Source organism: Centropristis striata, chromosome 6 (genome assembly GCF_030273125.1).
Source record: "Centropristis striata isolate RG_2023a ecotype Rhode Island chromosome 6, C.striata_1.0, whole genome shotgun sequence".
In the NCBI taxonomy this organism is placed as follows: Eukaryota; Metazoa; Chordata; class Actinopteri; order Perciformes; family Serranidae; genus Centropristis; species Centropristis striata.
Genome location: NC_081522.1, coordinates 31,298,463 through 31,325,625, shown reverse-complemented (window position 1 = coordinate 31,325,625; position 27,163 = coordinate 31,298,463). Strand labels below are relative to the sequence as shown.

The window sequence follows — 27,163 nt, the reverse complement described above, 5'->3', positions numbered from 1 at the left end:
GCTCGGGAGGGTCATGTGACCCCTGCTCCCCGCCCTGCCCACCCTCCCTGTAAAATCGGCGCGTCTCCCACGTCTTATTCATTCCTTGCCAGTAAGCGGAACGTTTAACGTTTAACTGCTTGTCTCCGAGACCAGCCAAACTTCTCATCAACGCCAGAGCGACACTTCGCATTTGACCAACGAGAAAAATAAAGAAAAGAATCTAACTACAACACTCTTTCCTTCATAAATTAACAGAGAGAGAAAAAGACATTTGTAGACGGAAATAAATCCTCCTGCGACACAACCCAAAGAATACTTAGCTTAGTCGCGCCGTGGGGTGTTCAACTCTGTTATTTATCTTTTGTTTCCCTTTTTTTGACAAACAAAGATGAAAACCAAATTTATCAACGGGGTTTCTTCTTCCCCCACCCTGTCACTGGGTCTGCTGGTGACCGAGAACGCCCTGCAGGTCCAGCCAGACACCGTGGAGGACTGCAAGGAGCTGGTCCGTCCAGACCAGCCCGACATGGACACTCAGCGCAAGGCTTATCTGTGGTGCAGAGAGTTCCTCCACGGAGCCTGGAAAAGCCTGTCTGAGGACGATTTCAATATCACCATCATAAGGTACACAGTGTTCATTTTTTTTGCTTCATTGAAATAGGCCCAGTCGGTTTAAGCTAGTGTGATAAGGCTCATGATGTAAAGGGTTAATCCGCCTTAAATAACGGTAATAAACAGTATTGTGTATTATGTATTTTATGTGAATCAGAGTATCGTGATGATGCTATTCTCAACTGGTAACTGTAACAAGGTGTTGGCTATATATACAGTCATAGAAAAATATTAGACAATTGTTTTCTTCAGTTTCTTGTTCATTTTAATGCCTGGTACAACTAAATGTACATTTGTTTGCACAAATATAAAGATAACGACAAATTTAAGAGCTGATATCTAGCCATTTTCTATGGTTTTCTTGATAATCACCAAAATCATTATCAAGAAAACCATGGAAAATGGCTAGATATCAGCTCTTAAATAAAACTCTTATGAGCTTTGTTTGTTATTATCATTATATTTGTCCAAACAAATGTACCAGGCATTAAAATAAACAAGAAATTGAAGAAAATAAGGGTGGTCTAATATTTTTTCCCATGGCTGTATATACGTCTAGTACAGTCATTTAAATCTCATGTAAGATGTCTAAATCATTTTCAACAACATTCAAATAAAAAAGCAAATCTAAAACACACTGATGACCTGCAGTAGGCTACAAAGGTTTTTCTGTTCTAAGCTGGACTTTCCCTTTAAAAATAGTGTTAAAGGGACACCGGGAGGCCATAAACTATTGATACATTTTTCTTTTCTTTCTTTAGCTGTTAACAAAGTAGATTCTTTTTAGATTTTAAAATCTCTTCAACTCATTCTCTAAAAGACGCTATTTTTTTTTTATCCTATTGGAATTCTCTAATGTACCATTTAAACATCAAGAGTTTTTTAGTTGGGTGAAATTGTACTTCTATCATTATATTCCTGTTGGCTTTATCATAAAGACTATAATAAAGAGAGGTATAAGAGCTATAGTAAGATTCCCAGAAAACCCCTTTTAGCTGAAAAAACGTAATGATTAGTCATAATCATGTGATGTGTGTTTGTCTGTCTGTCCTCCAGGGGTGGTCTAAGCAACAAGCTGTTCCTATGCAGCCTCCCTGACAGCCTGGATACTGTTGGGGACGAGCCCAGGAACGTCCTGCTGCGACTCTATGGGGCCATCCTGCAGGTGGGAGCCATAACTCTGTTTTTACAGTACAAACAGAGAGTTACAAGTTGGCCAAAGTCTTCCCAATAGATGTGTTGTTTTATCTGAGAAGCTAGTTTCCCCCAGTAGTGTGTAGCTATTAGTCTAATTGTTAAAGTTTATCTGCTTTCAATGAACAAATCTTGACTTGTATGTCTTTATCATAGAAATGACTCAAGTAAGTGGGTCAAAGGTCACTTAACAGCTTGAGCTGATAATCACAGAAAACAGACAATAAACATCAAAGATCATTCAGTTGTGTGATGTGACAGGGCCACCACCAGAGGTTGTTGTGTGTGTGTGTGTCTGTAGGTCAAATGCCTATGTAAGTATGTTCATGTGTGTATGTGAGTGTGCGTGTTAGCCATTGTTGTACATGATGATGTACCCCCATGGCTGTACATGCATGTGTTCTTTGCCGTAGGCTTCCCCAAGGAGCGTGCCTTGGGCACTCTTGTTACCAGGTGAATCCACCAAAAAACACGGTACAGTATGAGATCTCTGAAATCTCAGCCTAATACAAAGACGTAACACACACTCATGTAGCACAACCCTGGCTGAAAATGCTGGGAGGATACAGTATGGAGGGAAAACAAAGTGCTGAAACACCTCTCCTGTCTGTCTCTTTTCTATAAATCCTCGCCTTGTGATTCTCAGTCGTCAAGAAGTCAGCTGAATTTTTTGGCTACCGTTAAACAGGAGCCCGAGGATGAGTCGGCACATTTGCAGCTCGACAAGAAAAGTCATTAGCTAGTGTGCAGTTTGGCTTGTTGTTGCTTCACAGGTTGCACAAAGTCAGATAGATAATGCATCGTTTTGCCGATGATGTGGCTGGTGTGTCCAGAGTTCATGATGTCAGCATTGCTAAATCTAACACAACTACTCCAAAGATAACCATTTAGTCACCACCACATGCCACAATGCATTGATTTCACTTGCAAAAAATTGAGTGACGAGAGTTCAAGGACTTTAGAGCCTTTGCACGAAATTCCTGAAAACAGCACATTCTAATCTTCTGCCGGTGTTTTATCATTTAAGTGTTGTCTTTAGCACATGCTGTTTGTTCCAGCCACTGTGATAAATTGAAGACAGAACCAAAACGGAGCCACAGTGACAGGGGCTGCTCTCTTTCTGCTTTCTCAGCCTTAAAATTTGCTCAATGAATCCTGCATTAAGTATTAACTTAAGACTGTGTAATAAAATCTAACGGTAGCTTTTATTGCTAGGGATGTCTGACAGAGCAAAGGCACTGTGTCCTTCACCAAGGTAACTGCAGCCATCTTCATCAGGACGCGACCGCCTCTCAGGAATTAGTGACGTCTAATCAAAAAGCTAATATGATTAAGGAACTCTGTGTCGTTGTCAGAGTGCACGGCTACTAATGATTAAACAAAGCCTAACAGCACTAGAGACAGCGTTCCTCAGCAATGAAGATATGTGAATAGTACGCCGGATGATGAGTAGATTCACCAAATATATATACATATTTTTAGCCCCAGCTTTAATGTGCAATCAACAGTAAAATATCACATCCAACAGCGGGGGCCAGGTGCATACAACTCCGTAGATTCAAATTTAAAACTCTGTCAGGACCATTAGTATTACTAGATTACACTAGATTACAAGGTTTTTGTTCAGAGGAATATTACCATAAAAAAAACATTTAACCCTCCTATTATGTCGGGGGTTAAAAAAGTTTAAAAATCCCAAAAAAAAAAGTTAAAAGTATTTTTTCATAAAATAAAATAAAAAAAAGTAAAATAAAAATTTGAAAACCATTGTTTTTTATATGTAGGTCTTTCCAATGTACATTTAAAAAAGTTTTAATGTGCATTTAAAAAAAATGAAAAACAAGTGAATTATCCTCATCGAACCATGATCTGTGAGAGGTAAAGAACACCACTGCACTGCGTTAATGAAATATAAACAATGTTTATTGGGATTTTTTTAAGTTTCTGACACTTTTGGGTAATTAAACATGCCCCGGATTATTGCTGTTCCTGAAAAAATGAACATAACAGGAGGGTTAAGCATCACTATGCACGTGTGTACTGCAGTAGTTGGTGTCAAATGGTGCAATTCCCTTCAGAATGATTAAAGGGTTGTGTGGTTATTTTTCAGTCAAAAAATGCATAAAGATGTGTCAACAGAACTGTATATTGCTTTTTTTCTTCATTTATTTATGATATCCTGTAGCTGTGCACCATCATGGGCAGAACAAATAAAAAAAATGAAATGAGAATAAAGTTTTTAAAGGCATCTTTGACTGACATTTTACAGAAAGCTGTGTTGCCAACCAAAAAACAACATCTCAATTTAAATTCAGTCTCCTCTTCATCGTATCACCTGCAACCACCTAAGCTAAAAATGTACACACACTCATCTAAAGTATGCATGACTTACTAAAATATTGGTTTATGTTTGTGCATCTGGCCCCGAGGATTTCAGTCGGATAGTAAAACAACTTTTTATCTCTCCTCCTCAGAGATAACTGCTGCTATCTCTACTCTCTCTGATCTCTTCCTCCACTTACTCTTTCTGGCTGTTGTCATGAGCAGGTAGTCAGGGGAGCACAGAGATTAAACCAAGCTATCCTCTGCACTGTAAGGTCCAAAAAACAAAGACTTGGTGTGTGTTTGAACTCATACTGTACTGTCTGCACTACAGGCATGGCTGGGTTTGGATGTTTAAACACTCATGGACGGCTTCACATGTATTCATGGATAGTTCTTTCCTTTTTCTTTTCTTGATAGATGTCCTGTAATAAAGGAGATTCCCGACAGTCAAACAAAGAAAATCACTTCCAAGTAAGTAACTGATGATGGTTCCACCGTACATTATGCTCCTCTGTCCAGTGTCCATCCAGTCACCACATCACTCATCAGCCCGTGTGTTCCCCCGATGTCTGAAAACATTCTTTTGCTCTTCCTCTTCCTCATATTGAACTCTGTGGGGATGGGGTTTTATTTGGATATCAATTGTTTCAGGTGGATGTCAAAGAGACAGCTGAACCACTGTTTCCTTAAGGAGTTTTCAACTTAAATTCAGAATCGAGCAGTGGTGAATGAAGTATTCAGATCCCTTAATTTAGTAAAAGTCCTAATACAACACTGGGAAATTACTCCACTACAAGTAAAAGTCCTGCATTCAAAACTTACTGAAGTAAATACAAAAGTATCAGCATCAAAATGTACTTAAAGTATCAAAAGTAAAAGTACTCAACTCAAAATGGCCTCAGACTGTTTTATATGTTCCAAATGTATTATTAGATTATTTATTTGATGCACTTATGTAAGAAGTGAAAGATATGGCTCATTTTATCTACTTTATATACTGTTATGAGGTTTAGTTAAAGAAAAAAAAAAGTCTAATCACTTGAAATTTATCATGTTTTTTACACTAAAGCTCAACCTGAAAAGTAACTAAAGCTGTCAGCTAAATATAGTGAAGGAGAAGTATAAAGTGGGGTCTATATATATGAAATCTAAATTATATATAGTAATTGGTTTTGTGTAATACATCGCTCTTTTCTCTTATTGTGTTGTATGATTTTTTTGTACACATTGTCTGAAAAAAGATATATTCATATTGAAGATATTTATTTATTTAATACAACTTTATTTTCTTTATATAGCACCTTTTAAAAAATCTTGGAGTAAAAAGTACAACATTTGCCTAAAAATGTAGTGGAGTAGAAGAAAAAAGTTACGTAAAATGGAAATACTCAAGTAAAGTACAAGTACCGCAAAATTATACTTAAGTATAGTACTTGAGTAAATGTACTTTGGTACTCTCCACCACTGGAATCAAGGTAACACCTGTCCAACACATTAAAGAAACCTAATAAAAAATGCTAATATTTTGGAAAAATTTGCTCAACTGGCTCACCAGCAAAAAAGGTTTTGTCAAACAATCTGATGCAACATGAATGTATGTTCACTGGTCACTGCTTGTAGCCTGAAGCACAGCAGAGCGTCATACCCAGTGACCTAGAAACACTTTATCTCACATCACATCACAACAACCCTTGACGTTCATACGTGTCTGAACCGCACCTCCCTGTCATGTGATGGAGGTGAGGTCATCAGCCAGTTAGCCATTGTTAGTAGCCTCTGGCATCATTTCCTCTAATCCTGCCTTCAGTGAGCAGAGAGGCTAATGCAGACCCCGTGTTGGTGCCTGAGGATAACCTTACCTCCATCCACCTTCTCTAACAATGCTGTCTGGTCAAGGTAAATCCTTTTTTGGGATTAGATAGGATAACATTGTAGTAATCCCTGTGGCGAGACGTCACACGTCACGGGAGCAGGTCAGAAACTGTGCTGTAGATATAAATGCTGTGGATGGTGTCTTATCTGTAAAGATATGTACAGCAATGTTTTTTTTTTTCAAAGTGTTGTTTGTCCCCTGGATGGTGTGCATGTGTAAATATCAATCAGCAATTTAAAAAGTATAGAAAAATTACGCTTAACTGCAAAACAAGCTTTAGAACCAGTGTTTCCCACAGGATTTTATAAGACTTTGATGGCAGGACCCAAACGAAATAGGGAAAGCCTAAATTTGGTGCCTCTCACACATTCTAATGCCACTATTCCATCTTAATCATTGCATATTTTAATTCATTATTGTAAAGGAGAATAAGGGTTATTCTATGTTTTATTTAAGGCATCATATTTTGACAGTCCTCTTGTAAATTCTGTGGTGGACTCTGTTAACACATCCATGTGCTCTTATTTTGAAAGCTGCATGTGTTTGCTTTTATTTTGACACATTCTTCCCGTAACGCTTAGTAAATACAAACACCAGGAAAACAAGTGGAGACTGACTGTCCGCAGTGTGCTTCTTTCTATTCCAGTAACATTAGTTAGCCATTCGCTCTAACAGGCAGTCTCACCTCATTAACAAACTCCAGTAATGCTAACAGAGTGCTTACGCTGTTATGGTTGTTAGAAGATCTCCATTCACTCGACACTGCAGCGAGACAGCGATGTGGTCACTGCTACAGAATTAAAAAAAATAAAACAACCCCCCGTTCTGAAGTAGCGCTGGGCATAATTAAGCAGCTGAATATACACTGTAAAGATAAATCTCTTTAATTTACGGTAAAATACAGGCAGCTGTTGTTGCCAGAACTTCTCCGTAAAAAAAGTGAGTGGGTTTTCATCTGTAAAATGTAATGTAAATATTACCAAAAACTGTAATTTAGACTGAGTAGTCCCTTTTATTTTTAGGGTAATTGTGTCCTTGTGACATTATGGTATTTCTTCTTTGATTTCACATGTTTTCTACAGTTTAAAAGTTTTGCAGTATTTCTTGATTTACGGTAATTAAAAACGTTTACTACGGTGATATTCAATTTTTAATTTTACTGTTTGTAATGCAATTTGACAGTGTTTTAGTGTAATTTCTACAAACATTTTTTTTCAGTGTAGCGGAAACCCTGTCACAGACAAATATATACAGATAAATTACACCCATAAAAATAGCAATTTGTCAAATAATACCCTCAACAGCAGAGGTTAGGGTTAGGCTCATGTATTTAATCGAAACAAACTAGCGTGCCTTTATTTCTAAATCCCCTTGAAACTGTCCTTCCAATGTTTATCTGTTGTCTTTCCACCAATGCACGGTCATAGGGTATCTTCCTAAAAATACAGTACTATGTCCATGGGTGTTATGTAACAGTATACATTTGTCCAAGTCCTTATCTCTGTTCTTTGACATGAGTTAACTTCTGCAGACAGATAAATGGAATCTGCTGTTTCTGTTCAGTTCAGTTGGATTTTAACGGTGTGTACTTAAAAAGATATCAGCTTACAGGTTTACTGACACACATAACACAGTAGATAACTATTGAGGTTGAAGCAGCAGCTGTCTGCAGGGCACAGTGCACCTGCTGCACCACTCCAAGGCCAGCCACTACATTTCTCAAAGCGGCATAGCAGCACTGGTATGGGACCAGTGTAACAATTTAGATCCAGAGAGAACATGATCACAGAGCAAACATCAGCTGCCAGATTGCACCCTCCCCCCATTCATTCAAAATGTATTTTTAGAGGAAGTTTCTGTTTCCTGTCCAAAAAAACAGAAAAAAAAACAGGAAATAGTAAGGGGGAGGTGCTTTTTCGGAATGTTGAAATTTCTCAACTGTGAGCCAGTTTGCCATCTGTGTCGATAATTAACTTTAGAATGATAAGACTTGTCTGGGGGAGTGAGCCAAATCAAATTCTGCTTAAACAAACACTGACATTTAAAATAGGCCAAAATAAATGACACGGAGGTTGATGGAGGACAGAGGGCTGTCAGACAGTCAATGTGGGGCCACTGTGTGGCGCCTTTCAACAGTAAAGGGTGGATGGCCTATTCACTTAACTGCCATTTGATTCAAAAATAATATTTGATCTTGCCATACCTATTTTCTCAATCAGCTGCTTTCTGTGGGTGATGCACACACTATTTTCTGCTTTTAAAGTCATTTAAAATATTTAAATATTTCACGAGAGTCCTGTGTGTGTTTCATACTCTTTTCAGGTTAAAGACTCCATTACCAAAATAATCAGAATAAGAATCAGAAAACTTTATTGTCTGTCATGAAGGGGAATTGTCTTAGACGTGGCTTACATACAACAACATACAGTACAAAAAGCAAACTCGGAAATAGACATACAACATGTGGTGATATCACATACTAACAATCAGAATCAAGCAATATTTTAATTGGAATCCAATGACAGTTGGTGGGTTGTTTGGTCACTCCCATTCAAATCCGATGGAACCACATCCATTAAGTTTCTAAGTGTTAAAGAAAATAAAGAAAACCTTCAGATATTTTCAGGCTTTAATTTATATAGAAAATACTTGAAGCCAAGTCTTAGGGGCTTTAATGGTTTTCAACTTTGTTGTATTCAACAATGTAGCTTAAATTCACAGTCACTGTATCTTAGAAGGGTGTAGTGGTTAGCACTCTTGCCTCACAGCAAGAGGGGTCGTTGGTGCGACTCCAGCCTGCTGCTCTTCTGTGTGCAGTTTGCATGTTCTCCCTGTGGGTTCTCTCCAGGTACTCCATCTTCCTCCCACAGTCCAAAAACATGGACATTTAATTGGTGACTCTAAAACTGCCCATAGGTGTGAATGAGAGCGTGAATGGTTGTCTGTCTCTATGTGTCAGCCCTGTGATAGTCTGGTGACCTGAATGAATGTATCTGAGTACAACAACTATTGGTATGGTCCTTCTAAATCTAAATTTAAATCTGTGCACTAAGCGAGAGCACTGTCAACACTATTAATCACTGGTATAGTCCTCAGTCAAAGTAATTGTACAGCCCTGCACAAAATTTTGCATTGAAGTGAATGGGATGGCCGAAAAAAAATGAGCAGAAAATAACAATAATTGGAGATTTTCAAACGTCTACTTCTCCGGCATAATTTCACCTAGAGACTCCATTTAAACTTTAAACAGTAGACACAAGTCTTGTGTATTGGTGTATTAATCCACGTTTCGATAGGTCATATAGTTTTTTGTCAATTCCTGTTCAATGACCATGATCATTTCTGGAGAAATTATAATGGGTTCGTATCGCATGGAATGTTCGTGTCAGAGTGTGTGACATCATTTCTCAGAGTGTAGAGGGAGAAAAAAAATTGTCAAAAAATAAATCATCTGACTGATGTGTAAAGGTAACCTCTTGAATAGAGATCATGCACTAACTGAGTCCCTGACTTGATGCTTTAATCTGAACTGTGTCAACTCAGCAATTGATATTGGAGCAAACAAATCAAATGTTTGCATATACCTGAGGTTAGTCTAAAATCCATCCGGGTCAGTACAACTAAGCAAACAGAGACGATGTACTCGCTGACTCACTAAAACATTCACGTCAGAGTGATACGCGCTATAAGCCGACCCTTGCAGTTACGTTGGAGTGTGAGTCTTTGCTTTGCTTCACACAAAGACTACCAGATGGCTTGTTGTCTGGCAGTATGTGTGTCAAGATGATTATGGTAATAGGGATAATCCGCGTTGGAGATTCGAAGCCGCATGTGATCAGCATTCGGCAGATAAGGCATTACATAACGATGGAAAGTATTCGCTGGAAAAATGCCCTGGGAGCACAATGTGCTGTTCAAATGTTTGGCTGTAAGGTTTATATTTGGACTATTTTATGCTACCTTGGAAATTTAGGAAATCCTGATGGACATTGTCTGATATTTTACAGAAAGCATTTTGCCGATAAATTATGAAAAATAATCCCACAATGAACAAACAGGCACTATTCACAGTCATTTCCTTTGAAATGTGAGTTGAACACAAATTGAGACATGATTTTGGAGACAAATGCCACTTCCTGCAAGCTGTGGTACAGGTAAGCTGATTGGCAGCAGTCCCTGGAACAACTAAACTTATAAATTAATTCCAACCTTTAATTTAAAGTGAAAATGAGAAAAAAAACAATTTCCATCTTTATAAAAACTGTGATGCCAGTGTCTCCTCAGTATTGCGTGTCTCTGTAGGTGGTGAAGTGCAGTTTTGTTTTGAGAAATGCAACATCTAGAGAGCCTCACACCAGGCAGTGTTGTTTCCTTTGAGCTGGCTTCCTGCAGGACAGTCAGCATGAAGCACATTCTCTGGCAAGTAATCAAACACCCCAGTGCTAAGGTCCAGATCTGTCTCTGCAGCAATATATCTGAAAGTTATTCAGTTAAGAGGATTATAACAATTTGTTATACTGCAGATATTTATGTTTACATTGAAATGCTGCAGATTGCAGTATTAGCTCGTGAACTTAAACCCCTTAAAGAGAAATGCCATAATGCTATCTAAAACATAGAAAATCCTAACTATACTTTCTAGATTTTTGTGTAATTCTCAATTCTATCTCATGGTGGATGGAGTTTCCTCAGTTGACAACTGTTATTTAAGGCAACATAATATTGAGTTGGTATTTTCTGCAATCTAGTGCCTTTACAGTTTTCTAAACTGGACACCTGCAAGATTGCATTTGGTTTGATTGCATACGTATGATCAGAAACTACAGCCAAAGATCAAGTAAGTGCAACAACACAAGACATAACGTTAGCAAGCCAGCTAATATTATCATACTTGTCCAACAGCCTGAAGTCCCTGTTCTGCATTTGTCTGCAATCTTTTATTTACCAAAGCTGCTTAGAAGCAAGTTTTAAGATTTACACTTGTCCAACAGCCTCATTCTTGACCACTCTCCCGTTTTCCTTCTCCCAGTGGTCCAAAGCTCCTGTTTTAGCAATGTTAATGCCATGGTAAAAAATGTCACAATGTTGCACTAAACTGAGCAAACTTATTTTTCATATATCAAGAATAGACCTTCAGGCTCATCTATGCTAACCTTGGTCTAAATATTTGTCTTAGAGGCAGAGCTGATATAAAGGCAGTTGTATTATCATTGTTGTATTTAAAGGAGGTCTTTTTCCAATCTGGCAAGTACAGCATAGAGTCAAAACATGAATGAAAATAGAAATGACACAGAATGTTTCTGCTAGCTAGCTTCTCACTAGTTTACTTGGCAGTAAGCTATGTTAGTGTAACTGTTGACAGCTGTTATTTAAGGCAGCATTACATTGAATTGGTTTTCTGTGATCGAGTGCCTCAGAAACTACAATAGTTGACACCTTTGCAAACAGCCAGAGATCAAGTAAGTGCAACAACACAAGACAGAACGTTAGCAAACCAGCTAATATTACTAACTTGTCCAATAACCATCATTCCCCCGAGCTGATTCTGATAAGCTGAACTAACAAAGGACAATTTAATTTGGTTAAACACTACCTAGTCAAAAAAACTTTGAATCCTCTCAACTGAGTTCAGACAGTTGACTACATGTATGTCTCTATTGCAACCCTGTCCCCAAAAGCTGTTATATTATTGGAAATAGAACTTCCCTTTTTTCAGTTTACAGTTGAACACTGTATAAATCTCTCCTCAGCTAATGACCTCCTGCCTATTTGGTGAGAAGCCTGGGTTTCTATCTTCTCCACACAATCGAGTGAATAAGACTCAAGTCTGTGAGAAGCCAAGCCAGCACACAGATTTAGTCTTTCAGGCTCCAGGACATGTGTTTGTGTCGGTATGAGAGAAGGTTTCCCAGTCGACCTTGAGCCCCCTTTGGGCTCCAGGCTACGTGTTACAGTGTGTGACTCTTGTGTGTCTCAAAGATAAAGGGAGAGAGACAAGGCTGACTGGCTGACTCTAAGTGGGCCAACTCTTTCTGGAAGTTTTAATCTGCCTCTTGTGTTCTTCTCACCACTCTGACAGGCAAACCCAACTAACCCTAACCACAGAATTCCTCTTCATTCAAACTCCCCCATCCTTCTCCACCACCCCCCTGATTTCCATTCAGTTCTGAATACAGAGCTGTTACATTTTAGAGCAGGCACGTCTTGCACAATGTTAGTTCTACAGCCATATATATGTGAGCTATTAACACGAAGGCCAAGGGATCGTTTCCTACGCACAAGAAAATTAAATATGTTCAAAATCAACATAATTTGAGCAAAATAGGATGTTAGTGATCATTTTGTAAATTTTCATCGTCCCAATCCAATGACATCATTTTCCAGCTCACTGCTGTTCTGCTGTACTTATAATGTGAATTCCATGATATTAAATGTTAAAATGCAGTGGTCTCAGTAATATTTGGTACTAAAGTGTACTGAAGTAGAATATCAATTATTATTATTTCTCCTCATTAAAGCAATAATACATAGAGTTGGTATTTTTCTGTGCAATTCACTGCTACACCATGGTTATAAATATGATATTTGTTTAAGTTCATTTGTTAGGATTACATTACTTATGATCAAAACTTTGCTACAGCCAAACATCAAGCAAGTGCAGCAACACAAGACATAGCAAGTCACTAGTCCAACAGCAAGATGTCCAGCTTGGTGTTCCTTGGTGCCCCTTTTTTTTTGGAAGCTCTCTAAAAGCCAGTTTGAGATTTACTCTTTTGCTGCAGCCTCTTGCTCAGTCGCTCTTTCCTTGTCCCCTTCCTATTTTTTTCTATAACATCCTTTTCTGTCTCTTTGCCACTGTCATGATGTCCAACGAGGCTGCTCAACCTGGTTGCGTTGTATGTTTGGTTCAGGCATGACACCAGCGACATTCCTCACCAGTATTCCAACCCACCCCACCCCAAGGCCTGAAAATCTCTGCCTCCCATTGGCTGAAAGCTAGTTTTAGCTATCAGGAAACTCTGTAAATCATCCAGAATCAAGGCAGAGCAGTTGGATACAGAAAACCGAAAAAAAAAAAAAAAAAATAGAGCTTGGTTAGGGTTGTGGTTATTTATATGGCTCTCTCCATCTCAGAATCTGAACGAGTCTAATTACCACAACTAACAGTCTAGTCAGTCTTCTATCCTGTTTTAATTCTGTGGTTTTGCATATTCAATTTAAAATACCAATGGCCAATGGGGAGGAACCGTCATCACTCACTTTGACCAATGGCGTACCTGGATCAGTCAGTGACTCAGTTACAGACTTTGGCATTCATAGGGCTGGCTCCGGTTTTCTGGCTCCAGCCAAAGAGTAATTACTTGAACATGAACCAAGCAATTTAACAGATTGACTGTCTAAATGGTGCTGACAAGAGAACTTTTTCATTTGTGACTGTGAATCCATACCTCACTCTAACTTTAATATTTTCAGACATGGTGGTTAGAAAAAAATTGTCTTATTTGTCATTCTGTTTTGCTAAGTTTCTTACTTACTGTGTTTTTTTTTTCAGGGGGCGGAGGCCATGGTCTTGGAGAGTGTGATGTTTGCTATCTTGGCGGAGAGGGAGCTGGGCCCTAAACTCTATGGTATTTTCCCTCAGGGCAGGCTGGAGCAGTATGTCCCTGTAAGTCACCATGTTGTTGTCCATATGCACATTTCTTTGGATACATTTATTTGTGTATACTGTGGGATCATTTTAAATGGGGGAAGGGGGACTTTATCCAGGGCATCTCTTAACCCTTGTGTTGTCCTAATTGTGTATGCATCACTTGTCCTACGGCTCAAAAATGACCCACCTTCACTAAACCCCTCAAATAAAGCAGCTTGATTGAATTGTAAAAAGCAAATCTATTTTGCATCAAGAAACAACCTGTCATTTATCACAAACCTTGTGAATATCGAGGGTTTTACTCTTTACAGTGTAGAAAAACTGGATCTAATCAGTGGAATCCACTCGTTTTTATTACTGCACGCCTGTAATTTTTGGTTTACTGTTTTACTAAATGGGTTTATTTTTATTGTTTTTATTGCTAAAGGTACTGCATAGGTGTAAACATACATTTTTAGCAAGCGTGCATGAATATGTGCCTGCATGCATGGTTTTTATGTTTTTTGTGGTATGAAAATGATTTTAATGCTGCTCTAAGGCAAGATTTGTACCCAGTTGGTGTACAGCTTTCATGGAAATATGAACAAAGGCAATGTTTTGCATGCATTCTAGGAAAAGTCATTGAATTTCAAGTTGAAAAAAATCATTAAGGGGGTTTCCTTTGTTGTTAAACATAGTGGCGGGTCGTTTTTCACCCCTAAGACAACACAAGGGTTAACTGCACTAGACAATACAGTTGAGAGAGGTTACTGTACGGCTTTGTAAATTATTTTATCCTTGAACTTAAATATTGACCTATTGTGGGGGTTCAACCAGGCTGATCTGTATTGCTTTAAACAAAAGAGATAGGATTCATTTTTCTGTATTGACCAATTTTATCATTTGGGTAAATAATTTTATTTAAAAATGCACAATCATCATTTTACTGTTACTGTCCTGTTGACAGAGTCGTAAACTGGACACCTGTGAGTTGGGCGACCCCAGCATCTCAGCAGAGGTTGCAGAGAAGATGGCGAAGTTTCATGGAATGAGGATGCCCTTCAACAAAGAGCCAAAGTGGCTGTTTGGAACCATGAACAAGTAAGTCATTAAAGTCTTGTCTTGTCAAGCCCTGTCCTCACCTGTCCTCACCCATCCTGTCCCATCCTGTCCAATCTTGAGTCCTGTCTTGTCTTTAGGAATATTCAGAAAATCATTGAGTTTGTTATGTGGCAAATAGAAACGGGCCCAAGTCAGTAACTGGAGGTCTGGAATCCCGAGATAGCAAGTTGTGTCACTGATTACTCATTTACAAGTGTCAGGTGACAGTTGGCTTATCATAATACACTTCTGTTTAGTTTATTTGTTGGGTGTTTACAGGTTTACATTGCACAATATTTGTCAGCGTGTGGTGATAAAGTCCATTGATTATTCCTGCTGGTATTCTTTGAAGGTACTCAGCTACTGGTTTATCTTTTTTCAGATTATGTAGTACAAACATTACTCATTTGTCCCACTATGTGACTCATTTTGTAAATTTCCATGTCAGAAAAGAAACAGGAAGACATGAAGATAAGAAACATGAAACATGAGAACATGAGGACAGCTCCAAATTATAATTATGACCTTTCAAAAATTGCAATCAATACTGCTTCTTTATCAATAAAACTACTGCCACTATTATCATTACTACTACCACTACTATTGCTTTTATTATTACAATAATGACTATTGGTAAAATTAATATTTGGTTATAATAAAAGTCACATTTGTGCTTTTATAATCAGTAATTAATACATAACTGTTATGAATAATTAATTGTACGATTATAAAAGATAAGATATGACTTTATTTATCCTGCAGTGGGAAAATGTTGTTGTCACAGCAGCTCAAGACAGAATAAGAATATAAAAAATAAGACAAAGATAAGATAAGATATACATATATTTTATACATACATTTCTGCTATTTGGCATTTATTATGAATATATATTTTGTGGGGTTTTTTCTTTTCCTGAAAGTACTTTGCAGGACTTTTACAGATACTTTCTTTAAAAAATATGGATAATAAACACTAAAAATATATGTATTTAAGACATATAAATACACTTTTTTACTTTAATATGAAAACTTTAAATTTAATGTGAAAAAATGTGTTAAGATAAGAAAAAATAAGGATATTTACTGTATATTATCCATATTTCTTAAGAAATTATAATATTATATGATTTAAAAAAATCTTTACATTTGAATTAAGAAAGTTTCCTTACATTCCTATACATACATTTCTGCTATTTGGCTTTTATAATTAATATATATTTTTTGTGTGTGTAGTTGTATTTGTAGCAGAAGAAGAAGAAATGTTTCATTGGTTAAAATCTCATTCTCTTTCATTGATTGATATGGCGTCATAATCAGTGATTTCAGGCAGTCAAATTTATTTAGAGATCACCCATACTTTCACATTAACCTGACTTCATTGTATTTATTTGTTTAATTAAGTTAAGACACAAATGTTTTTGTGAAAAGGTTGAGCAAATGTGTTTTTTAACACTTTCATCAGGTATCTGAACCAAGTGATGAGGCTGAACTTCACCAGAGAGTCCCACCTGCGTCGCTTCAACCGTCTGCTCAGCTACAACCTGCCGCAGGAGATGGATATGCTCAAGTGAGTTCACACACACACACACACACACACACACACATTCATTGCGAGTGTCATTCAACAAAGCATCCTACGTTGTGGCTTATCCTGCTGCCCCCGCGACCCGGCCCTGGATAAGCTGTCGAGAATGGATGGATGGATGGATGGATGGATCCTGTTAAGCATGATTTCGTGTGTCTTTCGGAGAAAAGAAAATATAGACAAGAACACGTATTGCATGACTCAGGCATGATGTTATGCACTTGTTTATCTTGAGAGGGTAAGGGTCAGAGAGGTTAACAAAAATGCATGTAAAGTTTCCAAACATGGTGTTATGTAACAGCATGTGCAGAATGTGTAGGTTCTGTGTTGGTATTTACCACAGAAAAGCCTCAGATTACCTACTTGCATGTTAGTTTTTTGAGAGAACACCATGCAACCAGTTAAGCAGATTTTGCAATACTAAACACCGACCCTATTAACACACCTTATACTGTGTAAGTTTGGGATGTTTTAATCACACAGTCCTCAGTGAAGGTTTGGTTTCTAGTCCCTAGCATTGGGGAATTCACCAAGAAATGCACATCACTTGCAGCCACTATCTGCTCCATCTCAAGGTCTGAGGACCTTGTAGTAATGATATTACAGTGCAAACATGGCCAGTATGCTTTACAGCTCAGTACAGTTGCATCTGATAGCAAATGTCCATGTGGAAAAGTCCAAATGTTGCCTTTGTGCAAAGAACACAGAGGGCAGAACAACAATACAGAGAAAAAGAAAAATGGATTTTCAGGCCATAAGCGACAGGTCTTGAACGACAAAGTACAGAGACATTCCTCAAAGCTTCAGGCAAGGAATAGAAACTAGAGGTGGGGGTAAAAAATTATACAGTATAGTATGGCGATATTATATTGATTCATGGCCGCCAAGTATCGATATTTTGCAATCAATATTTTTCAATTCTTGATTGAATTTAACACAAAATGCAGTAAAACAGTTAAGTTGCAAGAAATTGTAGTGCAATACTCACCATATCGTAAAATGCTTCAAAAGCAATAATATCATATCATGACTCAAGTATCTGGATAAAATCGTGTCGTGGGGCCTCTGCTGATTCACAACCTCTTATAGAAACGTGACAAATAAATTTATTTGGGATTTAATATCCCAGTCCGTCAATGCATTTGGTGTGCTCCATTACCACCAACTCCCATATACACTGTAACTGCATGTGGCTTTTAGTCCTGATGTTTGAGAGAATCATTTTGTATTTGTGCAGGTCATGAGGCTGCAAAATCTGTGCAGTCCTTCTGTGATAAGCCCAGCAGTTTATCTGAAACTCTTTAAACCCTGCCACTGGTCATCCTCTGACTTCCGATCTTTTTCTGTCTGTTCAGGTCTCTGCTGGAGTCCACCCACTCTCCGGTAGTTTTCTGCCACAATGACTGTCAAGAAGGTAAAACATATAGATGCTGATGAAGTCTATCTGGTCTATAGCTGCTTTTTCTGTTCCTTAAAAATATAACTGTTGTGTGTGTTGTGTGCAGGAAACGTCCTACTGCTAAAGGGCCGCCAGAGCTCAGACAAACAGAAGCTGATGCTCATTGACTTTGAGTACAGCAGCTACAATTATAGGTAAGTAAGAAACTACTGTAATACAGATTTAAACTCATGAGTATTGTCTGTATATCCATCAACCCGAAACCTGATATATCTTCTTGATCTGTGCTGTAGAACTCAGTTTTTTTCCATAAATCCTTTTAAAAAAAACCCCACTGCTGCACTGCTTGACATGTTCTTTTAAAACAGTGAACATGGACACTGTACTTAATTTTGAGTCAATCCCAAAGACAGCAGGCTGCTGCTTTAAATATATATTGAAAATAATAAGAGACTTGTGAAAATAATATACATATTGAATGTTGATTGCTTTATTCCTTAAGAAATAACTTGAAAAACATCAATGGGGCATTTCCGATCATTGAATTCATAAGTTTAATTGTTCTTTTCGGGACTTCCAGAGGGTGGAGGCTGCAAAGCTAAAGGCACGAGCCCTTAAAGTTTTTAGTTTGGTGTGGTGGTTGATGAGCAGACCTGAGTCAGAGGATCTCGGGTTTGGGGATGGTGTGTAGGTGGAGGAGGTCAGTGAGATATGGAGGGGGGAGGGGTTGTAGATCCGGAGGAGGAGTTTGTAATCATTAGGCTTGGGAGAGAGGATCCGCCCAAGATCCGCCCAACTTCACCGGTTAGCGGCTCAGTTAGCAGCTCAAAGTACCTGCCTCGGGTAGGTACTTTTCTGAGCCGCTTCTAACTAGTCGACACTGATTGGATACGGTTGAGGCGGCGATTTTGCACATGCGTGATTCATTTACAGACTGGAGCAAACTGGACTCTGAGGGGTTCACTTCTCCTGCTCTGACTGCAGCTGGGAGAGACTGCTGCGGGAGGACTGGGCCACTTGTGAGTGCTTTGGGACGGCGCCTGCCACTCGTTAAGAAGAGGAGAAACAAGTCTCCAAAAGTCTCCAGTAACATCAGAAAAAGTTGCTAGATTTGTCACTTGTCGCTTTTTTGAAAAATAGTCGCTAGTGTGGTCTGAATAGTCGCTAAATATAGTGACACAAAGTCGCTAAGTTGGCAACACTGCTGGTCGCGTCGGTCTGTTGTTACATTCAAACTACGTTGGTTTGCTGCTACAAGAGTACCTGTATGGGAACAGAGGCCGAGGGGAAATAACTAATGGGTGTAGCCAAAACACTCAGTACTCAAAAAGTACTCAGTGGAAACATGCCTAATGCGTGATTTACCCATGAGCCAGTGAAGGTGGATGAGGGTGGGGTGATGTGCTGCCATGGCCTCGACCGGGAGAGGACTCTGGCAGCGGAGTTTTAAATGTATTAGAGCCTGTTTAGGGATTAGATTGGGACCCCTGATAGGACTCCAGTGCAGAGTTCAGGCGGGAGGTGATGAAGGTGTGTATTAGGGTTTCTGCCACGGAGTCAGGGAGTGAGGGTCGAAGTCTGGAGATGTTTTTCAGGTGGAAAAAAAAATGTTTTTTGTAACAGATTTGATGTGGGATGGAATGAGAGGGTGGAGTCCAGAATAACTCCCAGGTTGCAGATCTCAGAGGATGGGGAGATGGCATCAAGAGCATCAAAGGGCGTTTGAAATAAAAATGTGAATTTTTTAAAAAATGCAGTCCTAAACGAAACGTCTAAACAAAAAGCAATCCAAGGTCTGTCTGATCCAGACACCCTTTCCATTGTGGATGTTCTAAATCTCCTTCAGCTGCAACTGCTGCGTCACTGTGCCTCGTTTTCTTGCCAGTTCTTTGCTTCCTCACTAACCTTGGCTGCTCATTGGGGAGAGAGATGGGGGGGGGGTTGGGCAGGGAGTCTGTTAGCGAGGCAGAATGTGAAAGAGAGAGATGGTGTAACCCAAACATAAGGCCAGAAAGGAATCAAAATGGGAAGGAAATGCAGCTTGGCATATTTCTCTGTTCCAGCCATTCTTTGTAGCTGTCATCTTTCATGGCCACCTCCCTCTGTTGAAATATTCACTGCAGCTGTTATGTAACTGGAGTTAGGCAGGTCAATAAGGACGCACAGGATGGAGGCGACTTGTCCAGGTTTATCAGTGTTACTAAAGGAGATAATGGTGCAGTGGATTTCCACTACAGTTGTGCACAAAGGACTGGTAATAGACTAGAATAGAATGGGTCAGAATTATTGGATTGTACATCTGAAGGAGGGCTTATTTCCAGCATTGTTTAATTTATGTCTGTTCCTCCGTGTGTGAATTCCTGAGTGGTTCATTTCTGGGAAACAGCGTCTAACACACACTGGCCTTGGCTCACAGTCGCTCTCAGACAAAAGTCTCTCTCTTTCCCTCTCCCCCACACACAAACAGAAACACTCCCACCCCCGCTGCTCCCTTCAGCCTGGCCCCTTTAAGTCTCCTCATATGTTGCACAGCCAACACGTGACTCTCTGTACACAGATGCGCACACATTCCAAACATGTGAGCACGTGTGCCACCATGCATGTACAGGAAGAACACACCCCCATGTTAGCAGGAGGTAGAAACAGAAAGCGGATGCATCCAGCATCTAGAGCAGTGTGAGGTTTTGTGATTCAGATAGTTCCCATTGAGCAGTTATCATCACTCTAGCAGTAGCTGCTGTAGGGATGCAACGTTGGCTGGTTGGTAGCTTGGAGTATTCATATCTGACACCATGGGCCCACCTCCAGCAAAAATCAAGACAACTGCACCTCCCCCAAAACCCCCACCACATGTTTGAGAACTACAGTTCCCATCATGGTTTGGAGATGTAAACATGAAGTATAATGTTGCTATAGATTCAGTAAGATTTGCTTTGGGCTGCAACTTAATTTTATCCTGTGTTTGTTTTCATTTTGGCAAATTAGCAACTACGTGTTAAAATGTTTTCTTAATTAGCAATTACTTTCATACAGCGGGAAACTAAAAACAGAGTTCTGGAGGTATTAGCAGCATCATTCAATATCTTTAACCACTTATTTGCATATCTTTTAGGAATATACTGGAGATACTTGTATCTTATGAAACTAGAAGATCTAAGGAATCTATAGGCATGTGCATCAGGATATCGTGTCGGAAAGTTGTCAAAATAACGCTGCACAGTTAGGCTATTTTTTTATTTCATGGTGATTTTGAAAGCTGGCATGTGACCTCTGACGTCTGTTATCTCAATAGAAATAGGGTCTCTGGGTTCCTACAAGTTGACTCTCATTGTGGAGAAAAAAAAGACTGAAGTGAGATGAATAGACTAAGAATTTTGTCAATATATTGTATCACAATACTCAACATATCGCAAAATACTTAAAAATCGCAATAATATCATATTGTGACTCAAGTATCAGGAAAAATCGTAAAGTGAGGACTCTGCTGATTCACACCTCTACTATCCATACTGTTGTAAATGAGTATCTAATCCTATACTAATTTTTAGTATTAAGTTTTTTTTGACAACCCAAGTGTAAATTACACACTTAAAGACAAATGGGGTATACAACATACAATGATGGGCTTTCTAGTTTCTAGTTATTAATTTGAACTGTAGCAAACATGATCATACTTCAACAAAAGCTACAAGAAATAAATAGTTTCTTCACTTGCTGCTCATTTGGTGGAAAGGAATGAACGTTGTTCGAAAAGGGAAAGGGCTTAAGCCTACACAGTACAAACTGAAACGTGGTCAAACAGAAAATATACATTAATGTAAAGGACTCATCACTGTCTGTCTTTACCTTGCAGGGGATTCGATATTGGCAATCATTTCTGTGAATGGATGTACGACTACACCTGTGAGGAGTTTCCTTTCTTCAAAGTTAACGCCCAGGCCTATCCTTCAAAGGCCCAGCAGGTGTGTATGATGTGTCAACACACCAATGTCTTATTTATTTGGTTTAACTTGTAGACTGATGACTGGTGATCTCTCCATACAGCTGCACTTTATTGAAAGCTACCTGCGTGAGTCTGATCAAGGCTTTGACAACCTGAGTGAAGAGGACCAAATGAAACTGAAGCAGGAGCTTTATGTGGAGGTCAACAGGTGAGCTCAGATGTAGGACACGGTGAAAACTGACACAATGAGACACAGTACAAGAAAAAAAAAAGTTGTAAACAATGTGACCATGTGTTTTTGAATGTAGGTTCGCCCTGGCGTCTCACTTTTTTTGGGGCTTGTGGTCGGTCATCCAGGCCCGGCTCTCCACCATCAAGTTTGGATACCTGGTAAGTAAAGCTTTTGTTACTTTTCTACTTTTTGTAGCAACAAAAAGGTGTAGCAACAGTGAACAGGACATTATCAGTATTGTGCTGGAGGGTGGTGTCAATATTTACTGTGTGAAGATGTCAGGTCATGTCAGCCTGACAAGCTATCACAGAGAAAAAGCAGGTCATAGCAGAAGGAATGAAGGCGTGACAGAAAACATTATTTTTCTGATAAAAAGAGACTTGGAGCAGCAGAGTGGGAAGTATGGCGCGATTTTGCTGAACTGATGTACAGTGATTCCTCTAGGATTTTTTTCAGCAGCAGGGGTAAAGGGTTATTTGTCACCTGGATGGTGTGCGCATGTAAATACCAATCAGCAATTTAGAAAGTATAAAAAAGGCACTTGACTGCAAAACAAGCTTTAGAAGGAGTCAGTACGGTTACATGACACTCTAAAAAAACGAATTATTGCCTTAATCTGGCTATAACTGGACAATTGAGGTGCATCTAAACATGTTTGTCCAACTAATGTCGAAGTTGTCCAACTCCGATTAAGACACCCAGATAATGCGATTGGAATTGGATTTTTGCCGGCATGTAAGACAAAACAACGCATGTGCGCATGCTTTTGCCCTAAAAGCCTAAATTTGGTGGCCTTTCACTAGTGTTGGGACAACGAAGCTTTGTGAAGCATCATATTTTGACAGTTTAAATTATGTGGTGGACTCTGCCAACACATCCATGTGCTCTTATTTTAAAAGCTACATGTGTTTGCTTTTATTTTGAAGGCGGGCCTAACAAGTTCTTACCGTAACGCTTAGAAAATACATTCACCGGGAAAAATAATCATGAGTTATTAGAGTGCATACAATTCCACTCCCATGATGGATGTTTTTAAGAATTTTATGTTATTCAGAACAGTGTTTGTGCATATATATTGATGTAAACTTCCCTTTGTTGTAGGAGTATGCCCAGGCCAGATTCGATGCCTACTTCCAGCAGAAGAAGATCTGGGCTGTCTAATGGAGTGATGTAATGATTGGATGGACTGACAACAGGTTCAGCTGAACGGCAGGAGGAGGACATGCAGGCAGATAAAGACTCCGCCATCCACGCTTTACATATACTCCCTGCCTTGAGAGGATTTGCTGGCTGCTGTTGGTATTTTGTTGACCAAAGCCAAAACCTGATCGTGCGGCTAGGTGCTTAAGGTACGCCCCACAATCCATTGCAGCTCAAAGTTTACACTATGTAACTCCCTGAGAGCCAAAAAAAGAAAAAAAGCTGACCGTCATCACTGGTCAGAAGTGCTCTCTGCTTCTGCCTTGCTCCAACCATATCACTAACTTGACGGTTAGGTTCTGAGCAGAAGAGAGGTGGATTTTGGTTACAGCTAGATTTGAAATGTTAACATTGCATCAATGTATATGTATTGAACATTCCCTTATGGAAATATTCTGTGGGAAATATCTAAAATGTGAACTTCTCTTGGTGGATTCCTGCTTACTCAAGCCAGTTGCTACCTATGTATATTATATATAGACCTCAATGTGCCAGTAAGCTTGCCCTGTCTAGTACTGATGGGCTGACTTGTTGGCTGGTGGAGTCGTGACTTGGTCAGATTGACACTTCTAGATATTACACATCTGCTGTTTTTTCCATTTTCTTTTTGAAATGGTTGTATTTGACATTTTCGTCAGGCCACGGCAAATACAGTCGTGGTGTTTTTTTCAAGTATTTGAATGGTTGAGGTTCCTCTTCCTGGGTGGCTGGTTCAATCTAAATAATCAAAGATATCAAACATCAGGTATTTCTGTTAAAATTAGGTCTGGTTCGTTATGGGCATTTAAATGGATTAACTCTTGAGTTTTCCTAAACCCTTAATTTTGTAGGGACAGACATTGAAACCTGTGACAGATTCACATCTCTGTAACATCTGAATTAGCCAAAAACACATTTCAGCCATGCTTTAAAAGCCCAGGAAAGGGTTTCTAAACTTTCATTTGGATACTAGGGAGCTAACTGACCTTTTTCTTGTTTTTTTACTTTTATATATTATCACTGCATTGAGAAAAACGTCACACAGTATGTATGGCAATGGTTCCTTGTTGTGGTAATGGATTCTTTGTTGACTGTTTGGTGCCAAGTTGCCTCATCATCATCATACCCATAATCCAGAATAATGAGACAGTCTGTCACATCACATTACAGGTGAAGTTTGCATGGATTACTTTTTAAGACAAGTTGTAGCTGCACAACTGTACACTTACTGTTAATGGGGCACTTAATATATACGGCTTTGACTGCATCGATCGGTGCAGAAGAAACTTTCATCACCTGTCAAACTCACACACACACATATTGGCTCACATTAAGGCCATTGTCTACTGTAGCATTGTAAGTCCTATTTAATGCACACGTAACAAAGGAATTCAGCACTGGAAGAGTAGATAACTGTGCAGTGTGTGCATCAGGCTTTTAGGCTGTCTCACATGCAGTGAGATAATAGTTAAAGAATGTTAAAAATGGTCAGATGGAAAACTGTGACTGTGTCCTGCTGTCTGTCATCCAAACATCCAAACCGAGACTGGCTCGATTCTACCTCACCTATCAAGTCATAATAGGTGCACCAACCATGCTCTCATCCACAGATAGACAGATTCATCAACTGATTATAAAACAGCCTCCACTTTGCCTTCAAATGACACCTTGATATCTTTTGTGAAAAGAAGTTGGCACACTTCCTCTTTTCACTCTAATCGGAAGTGTTGGCAGCAAAGCTTTCCATCCTAGAAATCTATTTTCATACTGCACATCTTGGAAGGGTGCAGTACCCAGCCAGTAACAGAGTGTAATTGACCTTTCACTAAGCCCATCTCTTTAGTTAGTGTGGCTGGTACCCCTATCAAGCTTTCTATTGTAACGCAGCACTTATGCAGTTTACAATCAAAATGGTAGATTTACTCGACTTTCATAGTCATTTTAAAAACAATAGGTTCCTGATAGGCAAAACCAGTCGCTCACAACTGTGGCTGACAGATTTTGGATAATTCAGCTAATTTAAGATAATGGGGAGATACGACACACTCCATATGCTAGTTGTAAATCTGTTCTGATTTGTGGTTTGTAAAAATACTTAAGAAATTACATCATTCTTCAAACTGTTTTAATGCAGAGCATCACCCACTACAACCCCATGCACAAAGATACAATCCAAAGCTGGGTGGGCCTGCTGCTATACGTAGCTACAGCCAGTGGTGGAAAAGTATTCAAATCTCTTACTTCAGTAAAAGCACTAATACCACACTGTGAAATTACTCCACTACAAGTAAAAGTCCTGCATTCAAAACTTACTGAAGTGAAAGAACAAAAGTATCAGCAACAAAATGTACTTAAAGTATCAAAAATTAAAGTACTTGCTATGCAGAATGGACACACACTGTTTTATATTTTCTAAATATATTATTAGATTTATTATATTAGATTATTGATGCATTTATGTAAGCAGCATTTTAATTTTCTCAAAATAGGGCTCATTTTAACTACTTAATATACTGTTATGAAATTTAATTTTTTTCAAAAGTCTGATAACTTTAAATAGATCTTTCTTTACTTCTATGTTTAATCTCGACCTGAAAAGTAACTAAAGCTGTCAGCTAAATTTAGTGGAGTAAAAAGTACAATATTTGCCTCTAAAATGTAGTGAAGTAGAAGTATAAAGTTAAATATGTGGAAATACTCAAGTAAAGTACATCAAACTTGTATTTAAGAACAGTACTTCAGTAAATGTACTTAGTTACATTCCACCACTGGCTGTAGCTGCTAAGCCATGAAGGGACAATCACTGTTTGGGATTTGGGTTTAGCGAAAGTCAATGGAAAAGCTAAATTTGGGCTCTAGGTAGTTTTATGTAATACTGCATGGAAACACTTTAGCTAATGCTTGTTTGCCATAGAAAGTATGATTGACAAATGGAAAAAGGCTGACTTGCATATAAGTCCATCAATGTACCATCATGTATACATGTGGGTATATTCACTGTCTGCATTACCCCGTATACACTGATCTGCAGCCTACATGAGCTGAGGGAACTGAACTGGATCATGAAACTAAACATCACACTAGTCACCTTATACTGGAACGTCCAGAGGTGTTTTGAATGTCTACTGTGGCACTTTTGATCTGAGGACCAGAACCCCCCCACAAAATACAGTATGTATGTACTTGAGTATATGAGTGTTAAAAATTGGGGGTTATGAACTGTGACTGTTGTTGAAATGTTAGTTTTATTTTATATGCAATTGTATTTTATTGTGTTATATTTCCTTTGGAATGTGTTCTATATACAGTTTTTAAATTAATTTTTGATATACAATGGGACTCTGTATGCACCAGCAGAATGTGCAGTAGATTATACTGGAGGACTATTAAAGTTTAAAAGTGTTACTGCTGCATCCCTGTGTAGCAATAGTCTTTACTTTCTTTTTTTCAGTACCATTCAGTGGCTCATTCATAACATAACCTGAATTTGTATTGATTTGTTGTTCTTTAATGATTTAAATGTATTTTGCCTGACCAATACGTGCTATTTCTGTCTCAATTTTCTTGTCCCTTTACATAATTTTATATATTTGTTAAGTGGGCACCATGATCTGTAACTATAGTGCATTCTATAATTGTTTCTTTGTTTTCAGTACACTTGACCAAAAGAACTATCTTGATCTAATTAGTTATTTCAATAAAATTGTAATTTGTCCCCAGTAGAGAACAAACACCCTTACTTCTATACTTCATATAATGTATGTAATATTTACTAAAAATAATATGCTAAAAAAATATCCAAATATAATGAATGACAAACTTGTACCACATCATTCTCATGAATGTACTGTGTTAATGTAATATTCTTATTTTTCGTTTAAAAACAAAACATTCTGTGCTGTGATAGCATTCACAACTACACTTTCATGTGACTTACAGTGATGACCATTGCTATCTATGCAGCTATACTGAATGCATATGTACACATAAAAATACACTTTTTATTCAAGGAGATTTTGGGTGAACTGCTGCAGCATAGAAATTACATTGGCTGTAAATGTACTGTTTTGCTTTGCACAAACAAACAATAAAGAGAAAATGAAATGAC

The 27,163-nt window shown here is 38.6% G+C and overlaps 1 protein-coding gene across 2 annotated transcripts; it reads left to right on the top strand.

Moving 5' to 3' along the window:
- The first annotated feature begins 74 nt into the window (after positions 1 to 74).
- chka (choline kinase alpha) lies at positions 75 to 27,163 on the top strand. Of its 2 annotated transcripts, none has more exons than XM_059336105.1 (12): positions 75 to 606; positions 1,651 to 1,759; positions 4,531 to 4,584; positions 13,539 to 13,652; positions 14,584 to 14,717; positions 16,180 to 16,284; positions 17,658 to 17,716; positions 17,808 to 17,895; positions 21,555 to 21,663; positions 21,746 to 21,852; positions 21,953 to 22,034; positions 22,978 to 27,163. In XM_059336105.1, exons 1-12 carry the CDS (start codon positions 371 to 373, stop codon positions 23,035 to 23,037), a joined length of 1,257 nt encoding a protein of 418 aa, XP_059192088.1. In that variant the 5' UTR covers positions 75 to 370; the 3' UTR covers positions 23,038 to 27,163. The 2 variants fall into 2 exon arrangements, with proteins under 2 accessions (XP_059192088.1, XP_059192089.1); XM_059336106.1 differs by having other exon boundaries at positions 1,651 to 1,798.